The 21,300-nt window shown below is 41.6% G+C and overlaps 1 protein-coding gene across 1 annotated transcript in view; it reads left to right on the top strand.

The window, feature by feature from the left end:
• The window catches only part of IPO5 (importin 5), a 358,310-nt gene that overhangs the window by 121,063 nt on the left and 215,947 nt on the right, over positions 1 to 21,300 (top strand). The window contains 1 exon segment of the mRNA XM_030201357.1: positions 6,643 to 6,730. Within this exon segment, the coding sequence (XP_030057217.1) occupies positions 6,643 to 6,730 (88 nt within the window).

Below are 21,300 nucleotides of genomic sequence, written 5' to 3'. Positions count from 1 at the left end.
GAGCCAATAGGAGCCCTGGCCATGTGACCTTAGCCTCAGTATTTTCTCAGTCTCCCAGCAGGTAGGAAGTGAGCCCATTAGTCTCTCTCCTTTTCTCTTTAGATATTACAGATATTTGTGATAATTCTGTGCCTGGAATCTTATTTAGAGGCTTGACAGGGTTTCCTTTCTCTTCTTTCTTTGACAGCCTCGGGGGTGTTAAACTCGGGTGTCTCGAGTCCACCCCCCTTCCTCCCCATCTCCCTGGCTTAGCAGGGAAGGGCCGTCCCTTTCTCTGGAAAGGTGTACTGTCTTTGGGAGAGGCAGCCACTTTTAACAGGTAGCTGCTTTAAAAGAATTAAATCAAATAAAAGGAAATTCAAAGAAGCAGCCTTTCTTTCCCCAGACTTCTAACGAGCAGGCAGCTCCAGTGTTTTATTATGATTGAGGGGTTATTAAAAAAAAAAAAAAAAACAGAAGAAAATAATTCAGTGTCTGTGACTTTAAACAGCGATTTTTCTCGTCAGATTTAATTTCCTCCATTTTCTTGCGTTTTGGCAGCGGCAGTTTAAAGAAATGAAAAAAAAGAAAGGTGCGAACTGCATAAGCGCGGCCACCTGTTTTTTCTGATATGGCTTAAAAGTTCAAACAGCTGCTGTCGGTCAGGCGCAGTTCACGCAGCCGGAACGTGTAAATTTTGCTCTCCCTTCAAGGTTTCTTCGGGTCCAGTGCTGCCTCCGGTTTTTTCGTGGCCTTTTTCGCCGGCTGTTGTTTCTTCGCCGTTCCACTGGGCTTCACTTGTTCGGAGGTGTTGGGCGCGCTGTCGACGATCACCACAGGGCCAGTGGCGCGAACGGCGGCCATTTTGTTTCTCCCTCCATCTTATCAGTCGGGGATCTCTCTGCGGAAGGTAAGGCTGCAGTTCATAGAGCAGTTCGGCTCCAAGATGTGTACACTTTTGTATGTGCTGAACGGCGTATTCTAAAATGCTCTTCACATCAGCAGGCAATATTTGATTGAAAGGGGGCTCCTTTCATATATGGATATATAACAAGCTTTTCTTCTTTTAAATTTCTATGTATCACGGGGCTGTTAACACTAGTTTTTTCTGGTGCTCAGTCATTTTTTATTGCCTGGTGGAAAATCTACATCTTATCATAATATCATAATTCATTTCAAGCATTTTCCTCAATAGCTGTAGTATTATACAGTGTTTTAAGAACTTTAGAAACTTTCTCTATAGGCATAGAGTAAATTTCTGTCTTTCTCATTCCCTGGTGAATAGGACTACATTGTCTAAGAGTCAATTGATTGGTACTTTGCAATTCTGACCATAATATCTTAGTTCCTTTCAAGCATTTTACTCCATGCCTATGATGTTATATAGTGTTTTAAGAACTTAACAGACACTCTCAATGGCTGTAGTGTTATACAGTGTTTTCTTTTTCCGACTTTAAGAAGCCTTCTCTAGAGGCATACAGTATATTGTTCAGATGCCATGGGGATATATCAGCTCTTTCATATTCTCTGAGGGACAGTCCTGTCTACCAAGCTCCCAGTCACTCAGCTGCCTTAGCAGGCATGCTTTATTCATGTCTTCCCTTCTTTTCCAACTGCCTTGAAGCCTCTCATATTTCATTTTAGCTTTCTTCTGGTTTTTACAGGACATATGGTCACTTAGAGAATAAAGTCATCCTTTCACTTAAAGATAGTGGACGGTCCTCAAACCATCTACTCGTGTTTGTCTCTACTCTATCAGTTCAGCATTGGCAGATTATAAACATCCTGGTTTGGTCCAGTATGCCTATACATACCATCTGCTATCTCTTCCTCTTCCTTAGAGACCTGATGTTATATCAAGCTTTCTTGAATTCAGATACAGTCTTGTCTACACTGCCTTCACCAAGTGGCTGTGGCACAACTTCACTTTTTTCGTTACAGGTAATTTCCAAGTTTGTCCTTTTTCATTTTCATTCTATGCGCCTTCACTCCAGAGTGTTCTTTCAATTGGAAGGGGATTCACTCACTTCCTGTGTATTTATACCATAGGTACATAAGTATGGTTATGCTGGGTAAGGCCTAAAGTCCATCAAGTCCAGCATTCATATCTAATGGGCATAGGTACATAAGTTTTGCCATTCTGGGGAAGCTCAAATGTCCACCTTTCTACAGCCAGAACAGCATTAAAGAAAAAAAAAAAAACTCTCACGAGAGTATCGAACAGAAATCTCTGCTCCAAAAGCAAGGCTTTGCAGTAATTCTGCAAACTAACGCATACAATATTTGCCATGGCTGTTCACTAGGAACACCGGGGACCCTGGGCCTAGGTTCGGTGTTTTAACCTGAAACAAGCTCAACATTCATATCTATTGGGTGTGAGTCTGGTACTACTACTACTACTTAACATTTCTAGAGCGCTACTAGGGTTACGCAGCGCTGTACAAATTAACAAAGAAGGACGTTCCCTGCTCAAAGGAGCTTACAATCTACATCTCAGTGAGGGAGGACGCATGACCGTGGTACGTGGATTAGTGGTATGTGGATTAGGGAGATCCAAGAAATTACAGGCCGGTGAATCAGACGTTCATACTGGGACAATTTTTTTTCTGTCCGGAGCATACTACCATAGCTGGTGGACTCCTATATTCAGAACTTTCTATATTCAGAACTTACCCAACTATGGAACGCCATAGAGAGAGGGTTGGAGTTTGTAGCCCTATTTAACTGGTGTCCTTGGTCACCCTTCCTCTTCTCCTCAGGATCCAGAGAATGGCTAGTTTTTTGCTTATGCATTAACCGGTCATTTTCAGCAGTACTCTCTCTTCCGTTCTTTTATAGATCTAAGAGGATGTTCATTGCGCTCTTAGGGTCATTTCATTCTTACCTAGACGACTGCCTAATTGGAGAAAGTCTTATCAGCAGAGTTCTCAGGTCACGCACCGGGTGTTGCATTTCTTACAGTCTCTAGGTTGGGTGGTGATTGTAGCCAGGCCTCTCATTTGATCTCTCATTTGATCTCTCATCAGATATCTCTGATTTTCTCTTTGTTTAGTCAGGTTGGCGCACAGTCTTTTGTCTCCTCTGCAAACATCCCAGTTTATATTTTTCTTGGTGACCTTGGGCCTTCGGCCATTTCCTCGCTCTATTCTGCAGAATGCAATTTTACTCTCTAATGCCCAAGAAGGAATTTTCCTTCATACTATTGCGAATCTCAGGGTCATCAATCGCGCTATTTAAGTGTCATCTAGTTATCTCAAGAACCTTAGTTCTGTCATTGGGATGCTTCGTGCAGTACACTTTTTGGCAGAAGCTTTTTTGTATATATTTTTTTTCTGGGGGACCTCAGCAATTCGTTTTACCTTCGGGTGAATTTTGTTTTCCCTACTGACAAACAAGGCGGAGAGAGCTATGTTGGTCCTTGCCATGGCAATGGGTTATGTCATCCGCCAAGGAGGAGTTAAGAGTATACTCTTGAGTTTGTACTCATTTTTTCTTAGTTGTGTCACCCTGCATTTAGGTGAATGGACTCTCATTTTTTCAGCCTTACTTCCTCACTACGACACTTCAGGGCTATCTCTTTTTGCCTTCAGGCTCATGAACATTTCTTGCTTCTTCCGTTCAGCAACAGTCTTGACGGAGACAGGGACAGATGCCAACGTCCAGCAGGGGTTTTTCAGCCTTCTTTATGCGTTTCTTCCATCATCTCACTAGGTGTTTACGCAGAACCAAGGCACCCTTCTACATCCGGACCCCCAGTCACTCAAACTTATGGCGTGGTTACTGGGTCTGCAACATCTTTGATATTTTCGCAGGAAGTACTTCAAGTTTTAATTGCTTCCAGACAGAAATCTACATTAAAGTCCTATGAATCAAAGTGGCGACGGTTCACTCTGTGGTACTCCTCTCGCCACTTCATTCCACAAACAGTATCCATTTTGCATGTTTTGGAATATCTTCTGCATCTTGCGAAATCTTGTCTGTCTTACTCATCCATTAGAGTTCATTTGGCAGCTCTATCAGTGATGCATGATACTGTTGACAACCGCACGCTTATGCAGCATCCACTGTCAAAGCGGTTTCTTAAAGGAGTCCTGCACCTGTACCTCCCGCTTCATCCACCAGCTAGGTGAACTAGGTGAACAGACTCTTAAAGTTCTGTTTTCTAGTAGCCATAACTTTTTCTATAAAGTTTTCCTCTTCAAGCAGTGTTTCCCAGTAGCCATTGCAGCAAGTAGATCTATGTGTGGAATACTTCTATGGTTGGTAACTTCTTTTCGGTCTGCTGTAGTTTAAAGTTTTCACCTTTCCTAATCGGTTTTTTCTTATTGGTTTTGTCCTTCTAGCCAGTAGGCGTAAAAGTTTTTCATTGTTTCTAACCCGCTATATCGCGAAGGATCAAGGAAATGAGAATGTCTATTTCTCTTCTCGCTGAGAGGGCAGTTTCACAGCGTATTACAACATATTCCACAACTTCAGAAGTGGGCTCTATTCTTACTACGGCGATTTTTGGTGCTCTCGGTGCACATTGGTAAGTTGGCAACTTAGTCCTAGTTTCATTTTATTTTGCTCATTGGGACACACTACATGTTAGTTGTCGCCAGGTGGCCTATGCAGCATGAACATTTCTCTGCAGTTTTCATAAGGTCCCTCCCTTCAGATTACTGCTTTGGTACTTCCCATCAGTCCAATCCTGGTCCGGTCCGGAGGGACGCTAAGGAAGGAGAAATTAGATCTTACCTGCTAATTTGCTTTCCTTTAGTCCCTCCGGACCGGACCAGGCCCCTCCCATGTTCTCTCTACTCTTTAGCTTCTTTTATTAAGTAGGAAGTGTATTCAGTAGGAAGTGTATTCATTCCTTTACGATTCGTGGAACAATACTATATATATACAGAACTTTACGTGGTCTATACCACTTCTCTGGTGGTTGCTGGTGAGCTCAATTGCTGGAATCTATCTATAAAACCTTAAATACGCCATACCACTTCTCTGGTGAGAGTTGTGGCTGAGCTCAGTTGCTGGAATATCTATAAAACCTTAAATATGATTTACCACTTTTCTGGTGAGAGTTGCTGGTAAGCTCAGTTGATGGAATATATATAAAATCTTAAGTGGGCCATACCACTTCTCTGGTTAGAGTTGCTGGTGAGCTATAAGACAAGTGAGCCATACCACTTCTCTGGTGAGAGTTGCAGGTGAGCTATATTATATGTGAGCCATACCACTTCTCTGGGGAGAGTTGCTGGTGAGCTATATTACATGTGAGCCATATCGCTTCTCTGGTGAGAGTTGCTGGTGAGCTATAGTACAAGTGAGCCATACCACTTCTCTAGTGAGAGTTGCTGGTGAGCTGTAATACATATCGGGCCATACCACTTCTCTGGTGAGAGTTGCTGGTGAGCTCTGATACTTGGCATTGCCGAGTGCTTTGTGGCTGCTAGGATTCCATACGGCACAGAAGGTCTATCTTTCTTTCCTGCTTTGCTATTCAAATACTGAGGCTAAGGTCACATGGCCAGGGCTCCTATTGGCTCTCTAGAGTCAGAGTTTTTTCTCAGTCTCCACCTGCTGGTAGGCGAGCACAACCCATCAGTCCAATCCTGGTCCGGTCCGGAGGGACTAAAGGAAAGCAAATTAGCAGGTACGATCTAATTTCTCCTTACTATTAAATCAAAATAGGAAATTGAAGAAAGATATAAGACACCAAGTCAATAATTATTACGGAGTAGATGTAGATAGTGTTGCAGGTTGTTGCTTAGGGGTGGTGGCAACCTTAGAATCTAAAAAAGAGGTTAGATGAATTGGATCATAAAAAATATATCTAACTGAATTAACTTTCAGTACACATTTGCACGGGAAATTTAACCAAAATAAACCACCCAGTTGTAATACCCTAGGACGTAATTTTAAAAATAATTGACGTCTCTTTTGGGTTGTTCTAGCAATATCTGGAAACATTCTTATCTTATTATTCATAAAGAGTTCATCTGTATGACGAAAACATTGCTTCAGAACCCAATCTTGGTCAGGTTCTAGTACAAAAGTCACTATTAATGTTGCTGGTATCACCTTCTCATCTTCTTGAATTACCTGAGTTAAATTAAGTATATCAAATGAAAGTTCTGCTCCTCCATTTTGATCATCTTTTTTCCCCTTATATGGTGGTAAATAGTATATTTTCGAAACAGGTGGAGAAACTTGTTCTGGAATCTTTAAAATTTCAGATAGATATTTCTTAAATGTTATTAAGGGGGCAACAGATGAAACCTTTGGAAAATTAATCAGCCTAAGAGATTTAGCCCTTAGCTGATTTTCCATATTTTCAATTTTAAGATGTAATTGTGCATTTTCCTTAATTAAATTGGACTGTACTTGTTGAAGGGATTTCACATTATCACTGTTCAGCTGTATAGATTTTTTTCAATATTATCAGTTCTTGTTTCCAGGTTCGTTATTTTTCTGGGAGAAAATTTTCTCTAGACCCATAAGAGCCTCCCAAATTGACTCTAAGGTTATTACTTCTGGTTTTGTGGGCAGAAAAGACTTACTAGGTAAAGTTAGCTCTTCAATAGTTGTTACCCATTTCTAAACACATTTATGCCTTTGCTAGGATGACTGAGCAGATAATCCTCCTACTTGTGCAGGGAACAAACTTTGTCTTTTAAGTCCCTCAGATGTTGGCGATGATGGTTGATTTAGAAGAGGATGAAGACTGGGCAAATGCTGATGAGCTGGAGGATGATGATTTTGACAGGTAAGGATAAGAATAATCTGAGAGAAAATACAATTGCCCTGCGAGATTTGAAGCACAAGGAGCACTTGTGCATATGCATAACACAACTGAATTATCTAGTGCTGCTTAATTTGGAGAAAAAAATGTTCAACCTTTTTGCATCCTTATACTTTCATTTCTCTGCTCTGTTGCAATAGCATGATTCAGTCAGCATAAATACAAACTGAAGTGCAGTTTACATGCCTGTCTCATTTTGATAAGCAAGGAGCTAAAAAGATCGATTTGACCAGTTTGGGAGCTTGTTTAGAATAAATTACAAATAACTATTTCAATGCCATCTACTTATATTTGAGGATGCTATCACATTTATAAGTACATAGTATTGCTACACTGGGACAGACCAAAGGTCCATCAAGCCCAGCATCCTGTTTCCAACAGTGACCAATCCAGGTCACAAATACCTGGCAAGATCTCAAAAAAGTTCAATAAATTTTATGCTGCTTATCCCAGAAATAGCAGTGGATTTTCCCCCAAGTCAATTTAATAATGGTCTATGGACTTTTCCTTTAGGAAGCTGTCCAGACCTTTTTTTAACCCCCGCTAAGCTATAACCGCCTTTACCATGTTCTCTGGCAGCAAATTCCAGAGTTTAATTACATGTTGAGTGAAGAAAAATGTTCTCCGATTCATATTAAATTTACTACTTTGTAGCTTCATCGCATGCCCCCTAATCCCAGTATTTTTGGAAAGAGTAAACAAACGATTCACGTCTACCCGTTCCAGTCCACTTATTATTTTGTAGACCTCTATCATATCTCCCCTCAGCCATCTTTTCTCCAAGCTGAAGAGCCCTAGACGCTTCAGCCTTTCCTCATAGGGAAGTTGTCTCATCCTCTTTATTATTTTTGTCGCCTTTTTCTGTACTTTTTCTAATTCCACTATATCTTTTTTTGAGATGCGGTGACCAGAATTGAGCACAATATTCGAGGTGCGGTCGCACCATGGACCTGATACAAAGGCATTATAACGTCCTCACTTTTGTTTTCCTTTCCTAATAATACCTAACATTCTATTTGCTTTCTTAGCTGCCGCAGAACACTGAGCAGAGGGGTTCAGCGTATCATCAACAATGAGCTGAGATCCTTTTCTTGGTCGGTGACTCCTAACGTGAAACCTTGCATTTTGTAACTATAGTTCAGGTTCCTCTTTCCCACATGCATCACTTTGCACTTGTTCACATTAACCGTCATCTGCCATTTAGATGCCCAGTCTTGTAAGGTCCTCTTGTAATTTTTTACAATCCTCTCCCAATTTAACAACTTCGAATAACTTTGTGTCATCAGCAAATTTAATTACCTCACTAGTTACTTCCATCTCTAGATCATTTATAAGTGTTAAAAAGCAGCGGTCCCAGCACAGACCCCTGGGGAACCCCACTATCTACCCTTTTCTATTGAGAATACTGACTGTTTACCCATACTCTGTTTTCTATCCTTTAACCAGTTTTTAATCCACATTAGGACACTACCTCCTATCCCAAGACTCTCCAATTTCTTCTGGAGTCTTTCATGAGGTACTTTGTCAAACGCCTTCAGAAAATCCAGATACACAATATTAACTGGCACACCTTTATCCACATGTTTGTTCACCCCTTCAAAGAAATGTAATAGATTGGTGAGGCAAGATTTCCCTTCACTATAAATCCATGTTGGCTTTGTCTCATTAATCCATGCTTTTGAATATTTTATTTTATTTATTTATTTAGATTTTGATCACATCTTTTTCAGTAGTAGCTCAAGGTGAGTTACATTCAGGAACACTGGATATTTCTCTGTCCCAGGAGGGCTCACAATCTAGGTTTGTACCCGAGGCAATGGAGGGTTAGGAGACTTGCCCAAGATCACAAGGAGCAGCAGTGGGATTTGAACCAGCCACCTCTGGATTGCAAGACCGGTGCTCTAACCACTAGGCCACTCCTCCACTCCCAATATGCTCTGTAATTTTGTTCTTTATGATAGTCTCTACCATTTTGCCCAAGCACCCTAAAAAAAAAAACACAAAAAGACCCAATATGGCCCTGGTTATACTGTAGCTTAAACAAGCTGAACACAATGAGAGCCTGCCAAAGCTTGTTCAGACACCAATCTCAAGATTAGGCCTCTTTTGATCTGGTTATGTAGAAAACCATTTTAATGATTTAATAAGTGCAGGGAAGAAGGCAATCCAAAAGCAGCTGGGTTATCCTGAAATGATCTCAACAAAGCAATCTTGTTGGTTTTATAGTGTGAAGACCTCAGAGTCAGAGTTCTGGTGGGAGAAGGGAGCACTGGTCATCTCCAAAGGAAACTCTTGGCAGTGGCAGAGATGAGTTCTGATATCTTGTAGGGGAACTCTGTGCAAAAAGCATTTAAAAAATCTGTGCAATCTTCAAAAAGCAGAGTTAACGGATTCAGAGGGGAACATTCTAGCAGAAAGCACTGTAGTTTTGAGTGCCTTAATTTCTGCACAGCCCCTTTCAGTTGAACCTCTGGTGCTCCACAGGTACGATTCTGGTGGGGTTTGTTCTGCTTTTTCCCCAGAGTTCATATTTTTAAAAAAACCTACAAATTGCTGTATTCTTTTTATTTGTAATTTTTGTGTAACATTGTACCATCATGAAGGCTTGGTTTTCCTGACAAGCTCCCTCCCCCAATTGTTTCTCTGCTCAGGCTTAACTCATCTCTTCCATGAAGGTTTAACCTCCTCGCTGCCCTGGATCTGACTGCTGACCTGAGCTGTGTGGAACACCCTACAGCCTCACAGTTAAATTTCAGCAGTTAGACTTGAGTGGTAGAAGTCAGTGCTGGGAAGGAGAGGGAAATCATGCAGATTGCTGCTTTCTGGTCCTCGGAGGAAGGAAATTCTTAATTGTCAAGTGTTGAAGAATTATCCAAGAAGTAGATATAGCTATATTACACGACTTAAGTCCTGCTGGTTTCTGTAAAGTAACACCTGTGAAAGTGAAACCTTTTTAAGTCACTTCCTGTAAATTAGAATGTCCTAAGTTTGTATTCGTAAAGAAATGTAAAAATGTGCTAATGTACTCTTAAGTCTACAAAAACAGATGATCAAAAATGTAGAAAAACCCATTCAAAATGTTTTTGTCAAAACTCAGTTGTCATTATCTATAGGAAATATCCTATCTTCAGAAATAAAACGTGGAGGAAAGGGGCTTCAATGATCCAGTAACTCATCCAATAATCAGTTTAGTGAGTCGATTCTTTTTTATTTTTTGTGTGTGTGCTGTATTTCATTGTCTACCAAAAAATTCATAAGGAGGAAAGTCGTATTTGAGAAATTGGTAGATATTTAATGGAGAGTATTGCTGCTTATAGAGAGCATACAGTAGCAAAGCATCAGAAGCTGTGTGACCCCTTTCTGATGTGGTAGTATCTTTATATACTGGGGCTTTTGCTGCAGATAACTTGAGCTAAGCTTTAGTAAAAGACCACCTTAGTTAAGAGCAGTAAAATTCATGTGACAGAAGAAGGTTCATCTGGATATTGGGGGGGGGGTCACAAGGGAGGGGGATGGAAGACTCTTAATGGATACAACAAGAGGGGGGTCGGGGGGGTCATAGGACTATAAACATTCAGAAGTTCCTAGTGTATTTTGAAGATCATGTAATAACAGATATTTTTGTTGTTTCTGAAACTGTTCTCAGCAGTGTGAGATTTATTGCCTTAATCTTTGTACTTCTTGAAAATTAAAAAAAACTTTACTCCACATTCATAAGATGTCCTGCTGTCCTCACATTACAATAAATCCAATGAAAATTCAGTCAGAAAAATTTCCTCCAATCACAGTAAAAAAACAAAACCCACAGAACTACGTGTGAGTCGTTTACTGCTACCGAGATGTTGATTGTGCTGTTTTCTTTGCTCCTACAAATTCCTGAGCAACATTCTGTAGTACATGTTTTAAACTTTTGCCTATATAAATCGGAACATGGGCGTAATGTAGCATAAACTCCTGTGCTGCAATGAGGTATGTAAAAACCTATTTCCAATGCAAGCCATACAATTCACCACATTTGTCTCCACCCCCTTCCCCCTTGTAGTTGTGACCATAGTCATATATTGAAGACTAGATCTTTCTAAAAGCTTATAACATTTTAAGCCTTTGATATGCAGTTCATGGTTGATCTTGAAATACTTCTTGGACCTGTAACACATTCTAGTGCTTCTGAATTTTCTTAATGGCAGGTGCTTGACTGGAGTATGGCAAAAAAAACACCCAGTATAATTAGATAAATTCTGCTGCTTCATAGAATCCAGTAATAACCCTCAAGTGACATAGCACATTTATAAGCTGCTTAACTCAATATTCTAAGAAGTTTGAAGCTAAGCAGTCAGGTTTAGTGTCACACTTCCAATGTCCTTCGAGTTTAAACAAAACAAATTCACAATAGTTATTTGATCAATTGGGACCTCAAATGCTCCCTACTCTTTCCCAATTAGGTACAGATGTGGGTTTCGATAGAGTGGTCTGAAATACTAAATGAGTTCAAGGAATCTGCAAGATTGGAGTTGCATAGTGCTACTCTAGTTGATTATTGCAAAAAGGAAATTATTCCCAGAGGATTACGCATGACAAAAGCTCCCAAATTGTTTCCTGATGACATCGATTTTGTGAACCAATGGAACAGTGTCCTTAATGCTCCCTTGATTTAATGCTGCCTTTGATTCAGACTATTCAACAGAAATTGTCAGTAAGCAAACCGGTTCTTGAAGAGAAACTGACCCATCTCAAGACCCTGTCAGAGTATGAAAATTGTAAGGAAGAATTTGATATAAAATTGGAAAAATTCAGAAAAGAAATTAAAACAATGAAAATCAAGAAGCTCCAAAGAGACCAAAAGGATTATAGTGAAGGATATGTTTACAATTGGCAGAAACTTAAGACCATGGAGGAGACGATGGAGAGAGGAAAACGTGTGGGATTCCATTTGTCATCAAACTCCTCTAGTGGGGATGACGATAAAGATGATAAGCCTGAGGGGGTCGAGGCCGAGGCACGTTTGTTCAGGTCAACGAGCGCGAAGCCACTGGAGAACCAGAAATTGAGGAGAATCAACTTACAGAGGGACAACAAGGTTGCGGCGCAGGGACGACTCGCTTTAGTCAATTTGTCCGATTACCAGCTATCGGAAAATGAAGAAAAGATGTTATCTAAAGGTCTTACATTTGTTCCTTCTTCTAGACATCTTCCTTTTCAGTGTCTAGTGGATTTAGAAAAATTCATTCTTTCTCTCCAACTCAAGATGTTTTTCAGCGATACCCCTTACTCTAAAAGTGCCTTTTCAGATTGTTGTGTTAAAAGTACATGGATACTTCCTGGTCCTTTGAACCCTGCTTTGGTGATTTTCAAGCAATTAGTCCTCCAAAATGTACAACAACTGGAAGCCAGCCAATTTAGAGGCAGGTCAAACATGTCAAAGGAAGAATTTTTGGCACTATAGAAACTTAAGAATGAAACATCCATCAATAGTGATCAGGAAGGCGGATAAAGGGGGTGCCATTGTATTACTCAATAGATCATATTATATGGACGAAATACGCTACCAGTTGTCAGATGGGAATACATATCGTAAATTAAGTGAAGACCCTACTTTTGATTTATTAACAAAAATTCAGGAATTGACCAGGATTGCTCTTCAACTTGGTTATCTAACTAAAAAAGAATGTCAATTTTTATGTCATTTTCATCCAGTCACCCCTATACTATATACTGTCCCCAAAATTTACAAACGTTTGGAGGCTGCACCAGGGAGGCCTATCATGTCTAGAAATTCGTTACTAGAAAGAATCTGCAAGTATACGGATTTCTTCTTGCCTCCATTGGTTCAAAGTATTCCCGCCTGTATTAAGGATACATCTCATTTTTTGCAAATTTTAGCAGGCGTGGTGGTTGAAGAGAAAACCCTGTTGGTCACACTTGATGTTCATTCACTATACACATCAATCCCCAAGCAGAAGCATTGACGGCTGTGGAGAGGGCGTTAGACACAAGAATGTGTCCCCACTGACTTTTTGGTTAAATTAATCCAGATAGCATTGAATAACAACCACTTCATTTTTGATTATGAATTGTATCTTCAGATATCTGGTATAGCGATGGGGGGCGCCTTTTGCCCGTTCAATAGCGAACATCTTTATGGGGGGGTACGAGAATCAATATGTATATACTTCCCCATATTTTGGCAAAATATCATATTGGGGCCGGTACATTGATGTGTTTGCATTATGGCGAGGGCCAGAAGGTGACCTATTGAGGTTTGTGGAGGAATTGAATAAAAGTCATGCAAATATTCAATTCGATTGTAAATACCACATGCCCCACATTAATATTTTGGATGTATCTATAACAAAAGAAGCGGGGGTGTTGAGAGCAGATGTTTTTTCTAAACCTACAGATAAAAATTCACTGCTGATGTATAACAGCATGCATCCGCATCATCTAAAACATAGTCTTCCATTTTCTCAGTTCCTCCGGTACCGGAGGATTTGTGATACAACTGAACAATATCAAACATTGGCTAACAAACTCAAGGATAAATTTAGAGCTAGGGTTTACCCAGAAAAATTGATCAAACAATCTTATGAAGGAGCACTATATAATCATCGGAAGGTTTTCCTAAGTCAGCAAGATCAGAACAAAAATAAAACATCTCCGGGAGTGATCCCTTGTGTTCTAAAATATTCCAAGAGGTTTCCTCAAATTGAGGCTATTTTAAGAAAACATTGGAATGTTGTGCTTACTCAGGAAACATTTAGGGATCAGCATCTCATGTTATCCTGTGTTTGGAATAACAATCTACAAGATCAATTGAGCTACTCAAATGTATGGACAAATTGGCAGCAGAAGGATGGTCGACATGTTAAATGTGGACAGTGTTCCATTTGTCAGATAACTATTGAAGGTTCTAGTTTTTGTTCTTCGAGTGATAAAGAATTCATTTTGAGACATAAGACCACTTGTGACTCTAAAAATGTGGTGTATTTATTCTGTTGTCCTTGTGATCTAATGTATATTGGGCACACCACACGTCAGTTCAAAACCAGAGCGATCGAACATTGTTATTGTGTAACCCATTGTAAATGGGAAGCTCTGATGGCGCGTCATTGTTCACAAGCTCGACATCAGTTTCACCAACTGCGATGCATGGTAATAGATCAAGTCCAATTGGGTAACAGAAGGGGGATATTAAAACCATACTTTGACGTAAGGAGCAATTATGGATTTATATGCTCAAAACAACAGAACCGTATGGTTTGAATAGAAATATAGAATGGAATGTGTATTTTTGATTGACAGCTGAAATGAGTTTGCTGGCGTTTGACGTGCCCTGTTATGGGCGGCGCCAGTTCCTTTTTTGTGATTGGTAGACTTTGCACACTGGGGATTTAAATTTCTTGGTGTTCAGACTTCCTTCTGCGCCATCTTTGAAGTCATAAATTTTGTGATTGTGTGACAAATTTGAGGAGCATTTTCTTTCCTGAAGCAGCCAACATATGGCTGAAACAAGGCGCTTTTGTTGAGGGAAATATGGAGAGTTGAGCACCTTGGATTAGACTGGTCGAGCTGGTTTGACTGTGACATTTTGTGAAATTTTGGAACCATTGGACTGTTTGGAGGTAACTTTCCTAAGATAAGTACTTGTGATTAGCTAGTTGGTGTTCGTTTTAATTATAAGTGCATCTTCAATCTGTATTTTGCAACCTACAATTTGCAATGTACAATCGCTAACTTGCATTGCATTACAACTGAAACTTGAACTATAACTATAGTATATCAAGAAATAGGGGAGGTGGTTTCCTTTTTGATGTCCCTACTTGGTTCAGGTCCTTCAATACGAAGGATATTCCATCAGGATCTGGTGCTTGGTGGGACTATTTAAAGGTCACGTGGTGTGTATATGTACAGGGTTTGGGTCACTACTATCCTGTCCTTTTTTTGAATAAAAAGGTTTTTTAAACCATCTGTTTTTCTCTGGATTCAGAGGTTTTTTTTAGATGTTTTTTTTTCCCTTTGTGTTCTTAGGCAGGGACCAGTGATAGTACATCACTCCCAGAATAAATAGGGTGGTGTTTTGAATACCGTGAGTATTTTCCCTATTAGGGGGCGTTTGAGATCCCAATTGATCAAATAACTATTGTGAGTTTGTTTTGTTTAAACGAAGGACATTGGAAGTGTGACACTAAACCTGACTGCTTAGCTTCAAACTTCTGAGAATATTGCGGTATTAGATATTTTAAGTTTGAAATTTCCTTTCTTTATTTAGAGGTTAAGCTTAATAACTGAAAAAGGATATCCTTTATCCAACAAGGTGGCTTCATAAAATCATATGTATAATATACTTCATTATCTTTTCAAACCATTCCTGACGAGTGGGTATTTTTCCCTCCCACCAGCAGTTAGACTGAGAACTACTGAATGATGTCATAATATAAATACCTGTGCAGCCCAGAGTTCACCAGTATTACTTAGTCGCCTCATCAGGTGGTAGGTGAGTACTTTTTGCAGCCCTCATCATGTCTGGCCTGGTTTGGGTGTGCCATTTTGACCCTATATGTGGGGGAGAAAGTTATTGCAACCAGACTTGTTTTTCCTGCCCCACGGGTGCGCACTCCATTATTTGGGTCCTGAGCCTCAGCCCCCCTTCCATGAGTTCCTTCTGAGAGCAGAAGGAAACAACTGCCAAAACAAAAATAATAGACATAAATGCACTGTACTCTTACTGAAAGTGCTTAGGCAGAGTCTTCAGAGTTGGGGTTTTCTTTTCCTTGTGGCTCAGCTCTCATTTTGGGAGATGGAGATATCCTTTGTTCAGTGACAGAAATCTTTCTTCTGGGGACAATGGAACCAAGTTGGCAGCTTCATTGGAGAAACAATGCCACAGTATTTCTTGCATGGTGTGGGGTGTCTGCACTTAACTGCCTTTGCCATGCTTGCGCTGTCAGCATTTCTAGCTTCAGGGTTGCAGGGGACTCCTGGCAGTGCTCTGAAGTTAACTTGGGTGGCTGCGTAAGTGCAGTCCAGCCCAGCAGCGTTGCCCTGGCAGAATTCACTGCAGTTTAGAGTGCCTTAACTTCTACACAGCCCTTTTTGGTTGAACCTTCGGTGCGCCACAGGCAGGATTCTGGTGGGGTTTCTTCTGCTTTTCCCCCAGCATTTGTATTATTGCTCCACAGGACCTTTTTTGTATGAAACAAGACTTGCCGTCCCCTCTTATCTGGAGCCTGCAACTGATATGGGGGGGGGGGGGGGGGGGTTAAGAGGCAACACATCAGAAAAACAGGATCTGGAGGATTTGGTTTCATAAGATTTTTGACATCTCTGGATGAAGTTTTAGACAAGGAAGCCAATTGGGAGAATAACCTAAAGAGTGGGAGCTCAGATTCCTCTCGAAGACCCTACTGTAATTCACATTTTCCATAGACCGGAGCTTCCCTCCTTGTTTACTGAAGTTCTGTGGGTGCTTCGTTTGTCAGAGGAGAGGAGCCTCTGGTAATTAGAAAAGGAGATCCACTTTTGAAAGAGATCAGGATGCTTGCAAGAACTTTCCTGTATAATGAAGACTCGAACCTCTTTTCAGTCTCCTGGGTAATTCATGGTTGTTTTTACAAACTCTACTTAACCCCCCCCCCCCCCCCCCCCTTAGCTCTTAACATTTTGGTCCACTCACTAGCCATTTCTCAGACTATTGTAATTCTTTATACCAAGGACTGAGAGTCAAGGAACTCACACTTTCAAATTATATTTCATTTATAAATGATTTAGAGATGGGAGTAACTAGCGAGGTAATTAAATTTGCTGATGACACAAAGTTATTCAAAGTTGTTAACTCGCGGCAGGATTGTGAAAAATTACAGAAGGACCTTACGAGACTGGGAGATTGGGCGGCTAAATGGCAGATGACGTTTAATGTGAGCAAGTGCAAGGTGATGCATGTGGGAAAAAGAACTCGAATTATAGCTACGTCATGCAAGGTTCCATGTTAGGAGTTACGAACCAAGAAAGGGATCTGGGTGTCGTCGTCGATAATACACTGAAACCTTCTGCTCAGTGTGCTGCTGCGGCTCGGAAAGCGAATAGAATGTTGGGTATTAGGAAAGGTATGGAAAACAGGTGTGAGAATGTTATAATGCTGTTGTATCACTCCATGGTGCAACTGCACCTTGAGTATTGTGTTCAGTTCTGGTTGCCGCATCTCAAGAAAGATATAGTGGAACTGGAAAAGGTGCAGCGAAGGGCGACTAAAATGATAGCGGGGATGGGACGACTTCCCTATGAAGAAAGACTAAAGAGGCTAGGGCTTTTCAGCTTGGAGAAGAGATGGCTGAGGGGGGAGACATGATAGAGGTATATAAAATAATGAGTGGAATGGAACAGGTGGATGTGAAGCATCTGTTCATGATTTCCAAAAATACTAGGACTGGGGGCATGTGATGAAACTACAGTGTAGTAAATTTAAAACAAATCGGAGAAAGTTTTTCTTCACCCAACGCGTAATTAAACTCTGGAATTCGTTGCCGGAGAATGTGGTGAAGGCGGTTAGCAGAGTTTAAAAAGGGGTTAGACGGTTTCCTAAAGGACAAGTCCATAAACCGCTACTAAATGGACTTGGGAAAAATCCACAATTCCAGGAATAACATGTATAGAATGTTTGTACGTTTGGGAAGCTTGCCAGGTGCCCTTGGCCTGGATTGGCCGCTGTCGTGGATAGGATGCTGGGCTCGATGGACCCTTGGTCTTTTCCCAGTGTGGCATTACTTATGTACTTATGTAAACCATTCAGAACATAGCGATCCGGTTGATAGCCAATGTGAGGAAATATGACCATATCACTTCATATCTCAAGAATGCTCACTGGTTACTGCTTACCTATCATATCACCTACAAAATCCTATTGCTTGATTTCAAGGTTATGACAGGTAAACCATTCTCTCGTCCCTTAATTCTGTACTGGCCAGCTGGATCCCTCAGATCTGCTCAGCAAAACCAGCTTACTGTTCCAAGTTATCACATATTAATACATAAACATACTAAACATTCAATCTTGTTTGTCCAAGGACCCAAGCTATGGAATGCCCTCCCAACTTCCCTTAGATTGCAAACTTCTCTTTTGAAATTTAAGGCTGATCATAAAATATACCTATTTTCCAATGCCTTTCTTAAATGTCAGTCTCTTCAGTCCAGGGTGTATACTGATTTGACAGTTTTCCCTCCTTGTCTGTTCTACCCCCCCCCCCCCCCTCCACTGCACTGTCACTATTGTAGTTCCACCCCCTTTCTTCTGTAGTCATGTCTTGTTGTTTGTACATTCCTGATCTTAGCTGTATTTTTATGTCTTAGATTGTAAACTGCCCTGAAGGATCCTATAGGGTGGGGTAGCAAATATTTAATAAACTTGGAAGATAACAGAGGTGATGGAGACTGAATGGCACTCTCCATGGCTCATCCTTTGTCAGCTTCTTTTGATGGATTTGGAGAGTTCCAAGTTACCAAAGGTGGATATGCTGGTCACAGCTGTTACCAAGAAGACAGTGATTCTCATTGAGTGGAGTGGTATTAAAGGATCCTCAGGGTTGAAGAATGGAAGTCCTCATGAAGAGATTCTTTGAGATCTCTGCTCTGGCATTGCAAGTGGCCATCTTGGAGGTCATGTAGCCCAAGCCAATTGTTTTCTGGGCAGAAAGACTTCTAGATTCCCTGGGGGAAACCATAGCAATAGTTTCTGAGGATGTCATAAACTTGGAACTAAGTACAGACTTTTTGGCAAACACCATGTATGATTTCGGTTAGGGTTTCAACAAAGAAACACTTCAGCTGGTTGGGGTTGAGGGGCCCAGGCCCCCATGGCCTCTGTAGTTACACCACTGGTCTAGCTAACGTGCATTCCAAACTCTGCCCACCAAACTCTCGAGGCAACCCACAGCTACACTTCCCTCCATTACTGAATGGACGCCATGATTCTCAAAGACTGGCTGATCAATGTGGGGAGGGTCCTAGAGCATGGAAGGACGTCTGGGATTTTCCCTTCTTTTCCCCATCTCAGAACTGGAAGAATTCTGATTGGTGTGAGGACAGGGAAGTTTGGCCATTACAAGTCTCTGTCACAGAAATTTTAGACTTTTTTTTTTTTTTTGGATGGTATGGATAAAGGTTTATCAATGTTCTGTCCAAGTACAGTAGCTGCAATTGTGTTTTTCAGGGGTCCCATTCAAGATTGGTTGACTCTTCATCTAGATGTTTGCTGGTTCTCTGAGGACAAGCAAATGTTAATATTCTCACAACTAGGTGACAGCCATCTGATGGAGTCCAGTGCAGACACTGCCCAGCATACTGTTTTCTTCTTTTTTTTGTTTTTTTACCCTTAGTGTCCCTACTGCTGTTTTTCCAGGTTTTAAGTTTTCTTTCTTTCTCTGGCTCCAGAGACCCTCTTAGGCCTGAGCTCCAGCCAGGTAGCATCGATATTTTTCGGGAGTGAGCAGCTTTTTCTCTCCCACCATTGAACTTTTGTATTGTCTGTTTTTCCCTTCATATGCTAGAAGTTTCCCAGTGACTTCAAGTGCTATTCCCCTCGGGAAAGAGCTGGTGGGCTTTCTGAGGTTAGCTGAGTGCTACGGCATCGAGGGTGCTTGCGCCAGCCACAGCACAGTTCCAGTACTCCTTGGAGGCATAGGCTTTGCCTGTGGAGAAGCCAGTGATATCTTTGCCTCGGTGGGCATCAGGCCCAGGGCTGTCCCATGTGGTGACCTGCTCGACGTTGGGGGAGGAAGCGTTTCCAGAGTCGGGGTGACAGATTTGTATCTTGTTGCCCTTTGAGGCCTGGGCAGTGCTCCAGCAGAGTGAGGCAGGCACAGATTTGCTTCTCTCAGGGAGAGTATTTTGCTGAGTCTGAGTCAGACCGATCATGAGAGTCAAGGAAGAGCCAGAATACTACTTGGAGAGGTCTTATGGCATACTTTCACATCCCTCACCTCCACAGGAGAGAAGGAAGTCTCCACTTGAGGTGCTGTCCTTTACTGGTTTTGTCAAGGAGATGGCAGCTAGGGCAGAGTTGCTGACCATTGTGGACTATGACTCTCCACTTAGGGAGGCGGTCACTGTCCTTTCCATGCTGTCCTCAAGATGAAGAATTCGGAGACCTCTCTTTCTGCAAGTTGTGCTCAGGAAGGTGGATTACATGTGTAGAATCCAAAAAGGTTTGGGTTCGAGAAGACTCTGTTGCCCCACCAGTTCATGATAGTAGAATCCTCTCTTGGGAGCTAGAAGTTCCAGGACTCATGCCTTGGCTTATCTGGGCAGAGAGTCCCGGACACATGACTTCTTTGGGAGAAAGGTTTTTCAAGCCTCGGTTATTTCCCATATTCAGGCTGCCTAGCTTTATACGAGCTTAGAAGTCCATCATGCAAAGTGTTGGAATTTTCAGATATACAAACTTCACCAGTTGGCCACTAAGCAAGAGGTGTGCCGGACATATCTAGCCCATGGCACTTTTGATTCTTACGATGTTGTGTCTAGGCTCTGTGCTTTGGGAGTGGGGATGCTTAGACTATCATGGCTGCATGTCTGACCTTGAACAAGGGTTTCAGGGTATTATCTTTTTGGGAACAAGCTGGAGGAGGTCACGGACCTCGTTAAACATTGGCACCATTAAGTCTCCTGCGTCTTTCCAGTTCTAGTTTGGAAACCAACTCTGTAAGGGTTCACACTGTGGAGGGTCATGTCGCAGCTCATAATGTCAGAGCTATGGCTGCATTGGTAGCCCACTTAGGTCAGCCTCTCTTGAAGAGATCTGTAAGGCTGCAATGTGGTCTTCTGTCCACACATTGATATCTCCTTCTGCCTTGAGCAGCATACCTGATGCAACAGCCGGTTTGGTCAGACAATATTGCAGAATTTGTTTGGTGTCTAAAATCTAACTCCACCCTCCTAGACTTATTTCTGTTCCAGGCCTCACCTTCACATTAGGCTGTATATTTCAGGTTGATTGGTTTGTTAGGCCTTGCCATTGTAAGTCCCTATTCTCCTAGCATTGTTTTTGGTGAATTTGTTAGCCAGAGATTCCCAGTTTTTGGAATATTATGGCCTGCTTGTCCTCTCAGAAAGTACCGTTTGCTACCTGTAGCAGGTGTTCTCCAAGGACAACAGGCCAAGTATTCTCACATACCCTCCCTATTACCCCTGGAGTTGTCTTTCTAACTATGTTCGTATACTGCTGGTCTCCGCGCTCACACATTGGGCGGGAAGGCACCAGCTATGTGCAGTGGGAGGCTGCCAAAAGTAGCTTAGACAGTACACTGGGCAGCATCTGCACTGGGTTCCATCGGATCACCTTGTGAGAATACTTGGCCTGCTGTCCTCTCCTTGTGCTTTCTTCAAAGGTGTTAAGTTTTGCTGTCTCTGTTTCAGAGAGTTGTTCGTTTGTAGGATCTAAATCTTATCTCTTTGGTCAAAGTGCTGTTTGAATCTCTGAAATGCTCTTTGAAGACCTTACTCTACAAATTCTGGCTCCTCCCACGACCAAAGGGCATGGATTTGGT

The sequence above is a fragment of the Microcaecilia unicolor genome, chromosome 4, assembly GCF_901765095.1.
Source record: "Microcaecilia unicolor chromosome 4, aMicUni1.1, whole genome shotgun sequence".
Classification (NCBI taxonomy): Eukaryota; Metazoa; Chordata; class Amphibia; order Gymnophiona; family Siphonopidae; genus Microcaecilia; species Microcaecilia unicolor.
The sequence above is the reverse complement of the archived record's forward strand: the minus strand, read 5'-3'. Positions and strand labels throughout refer to the sequence as shown.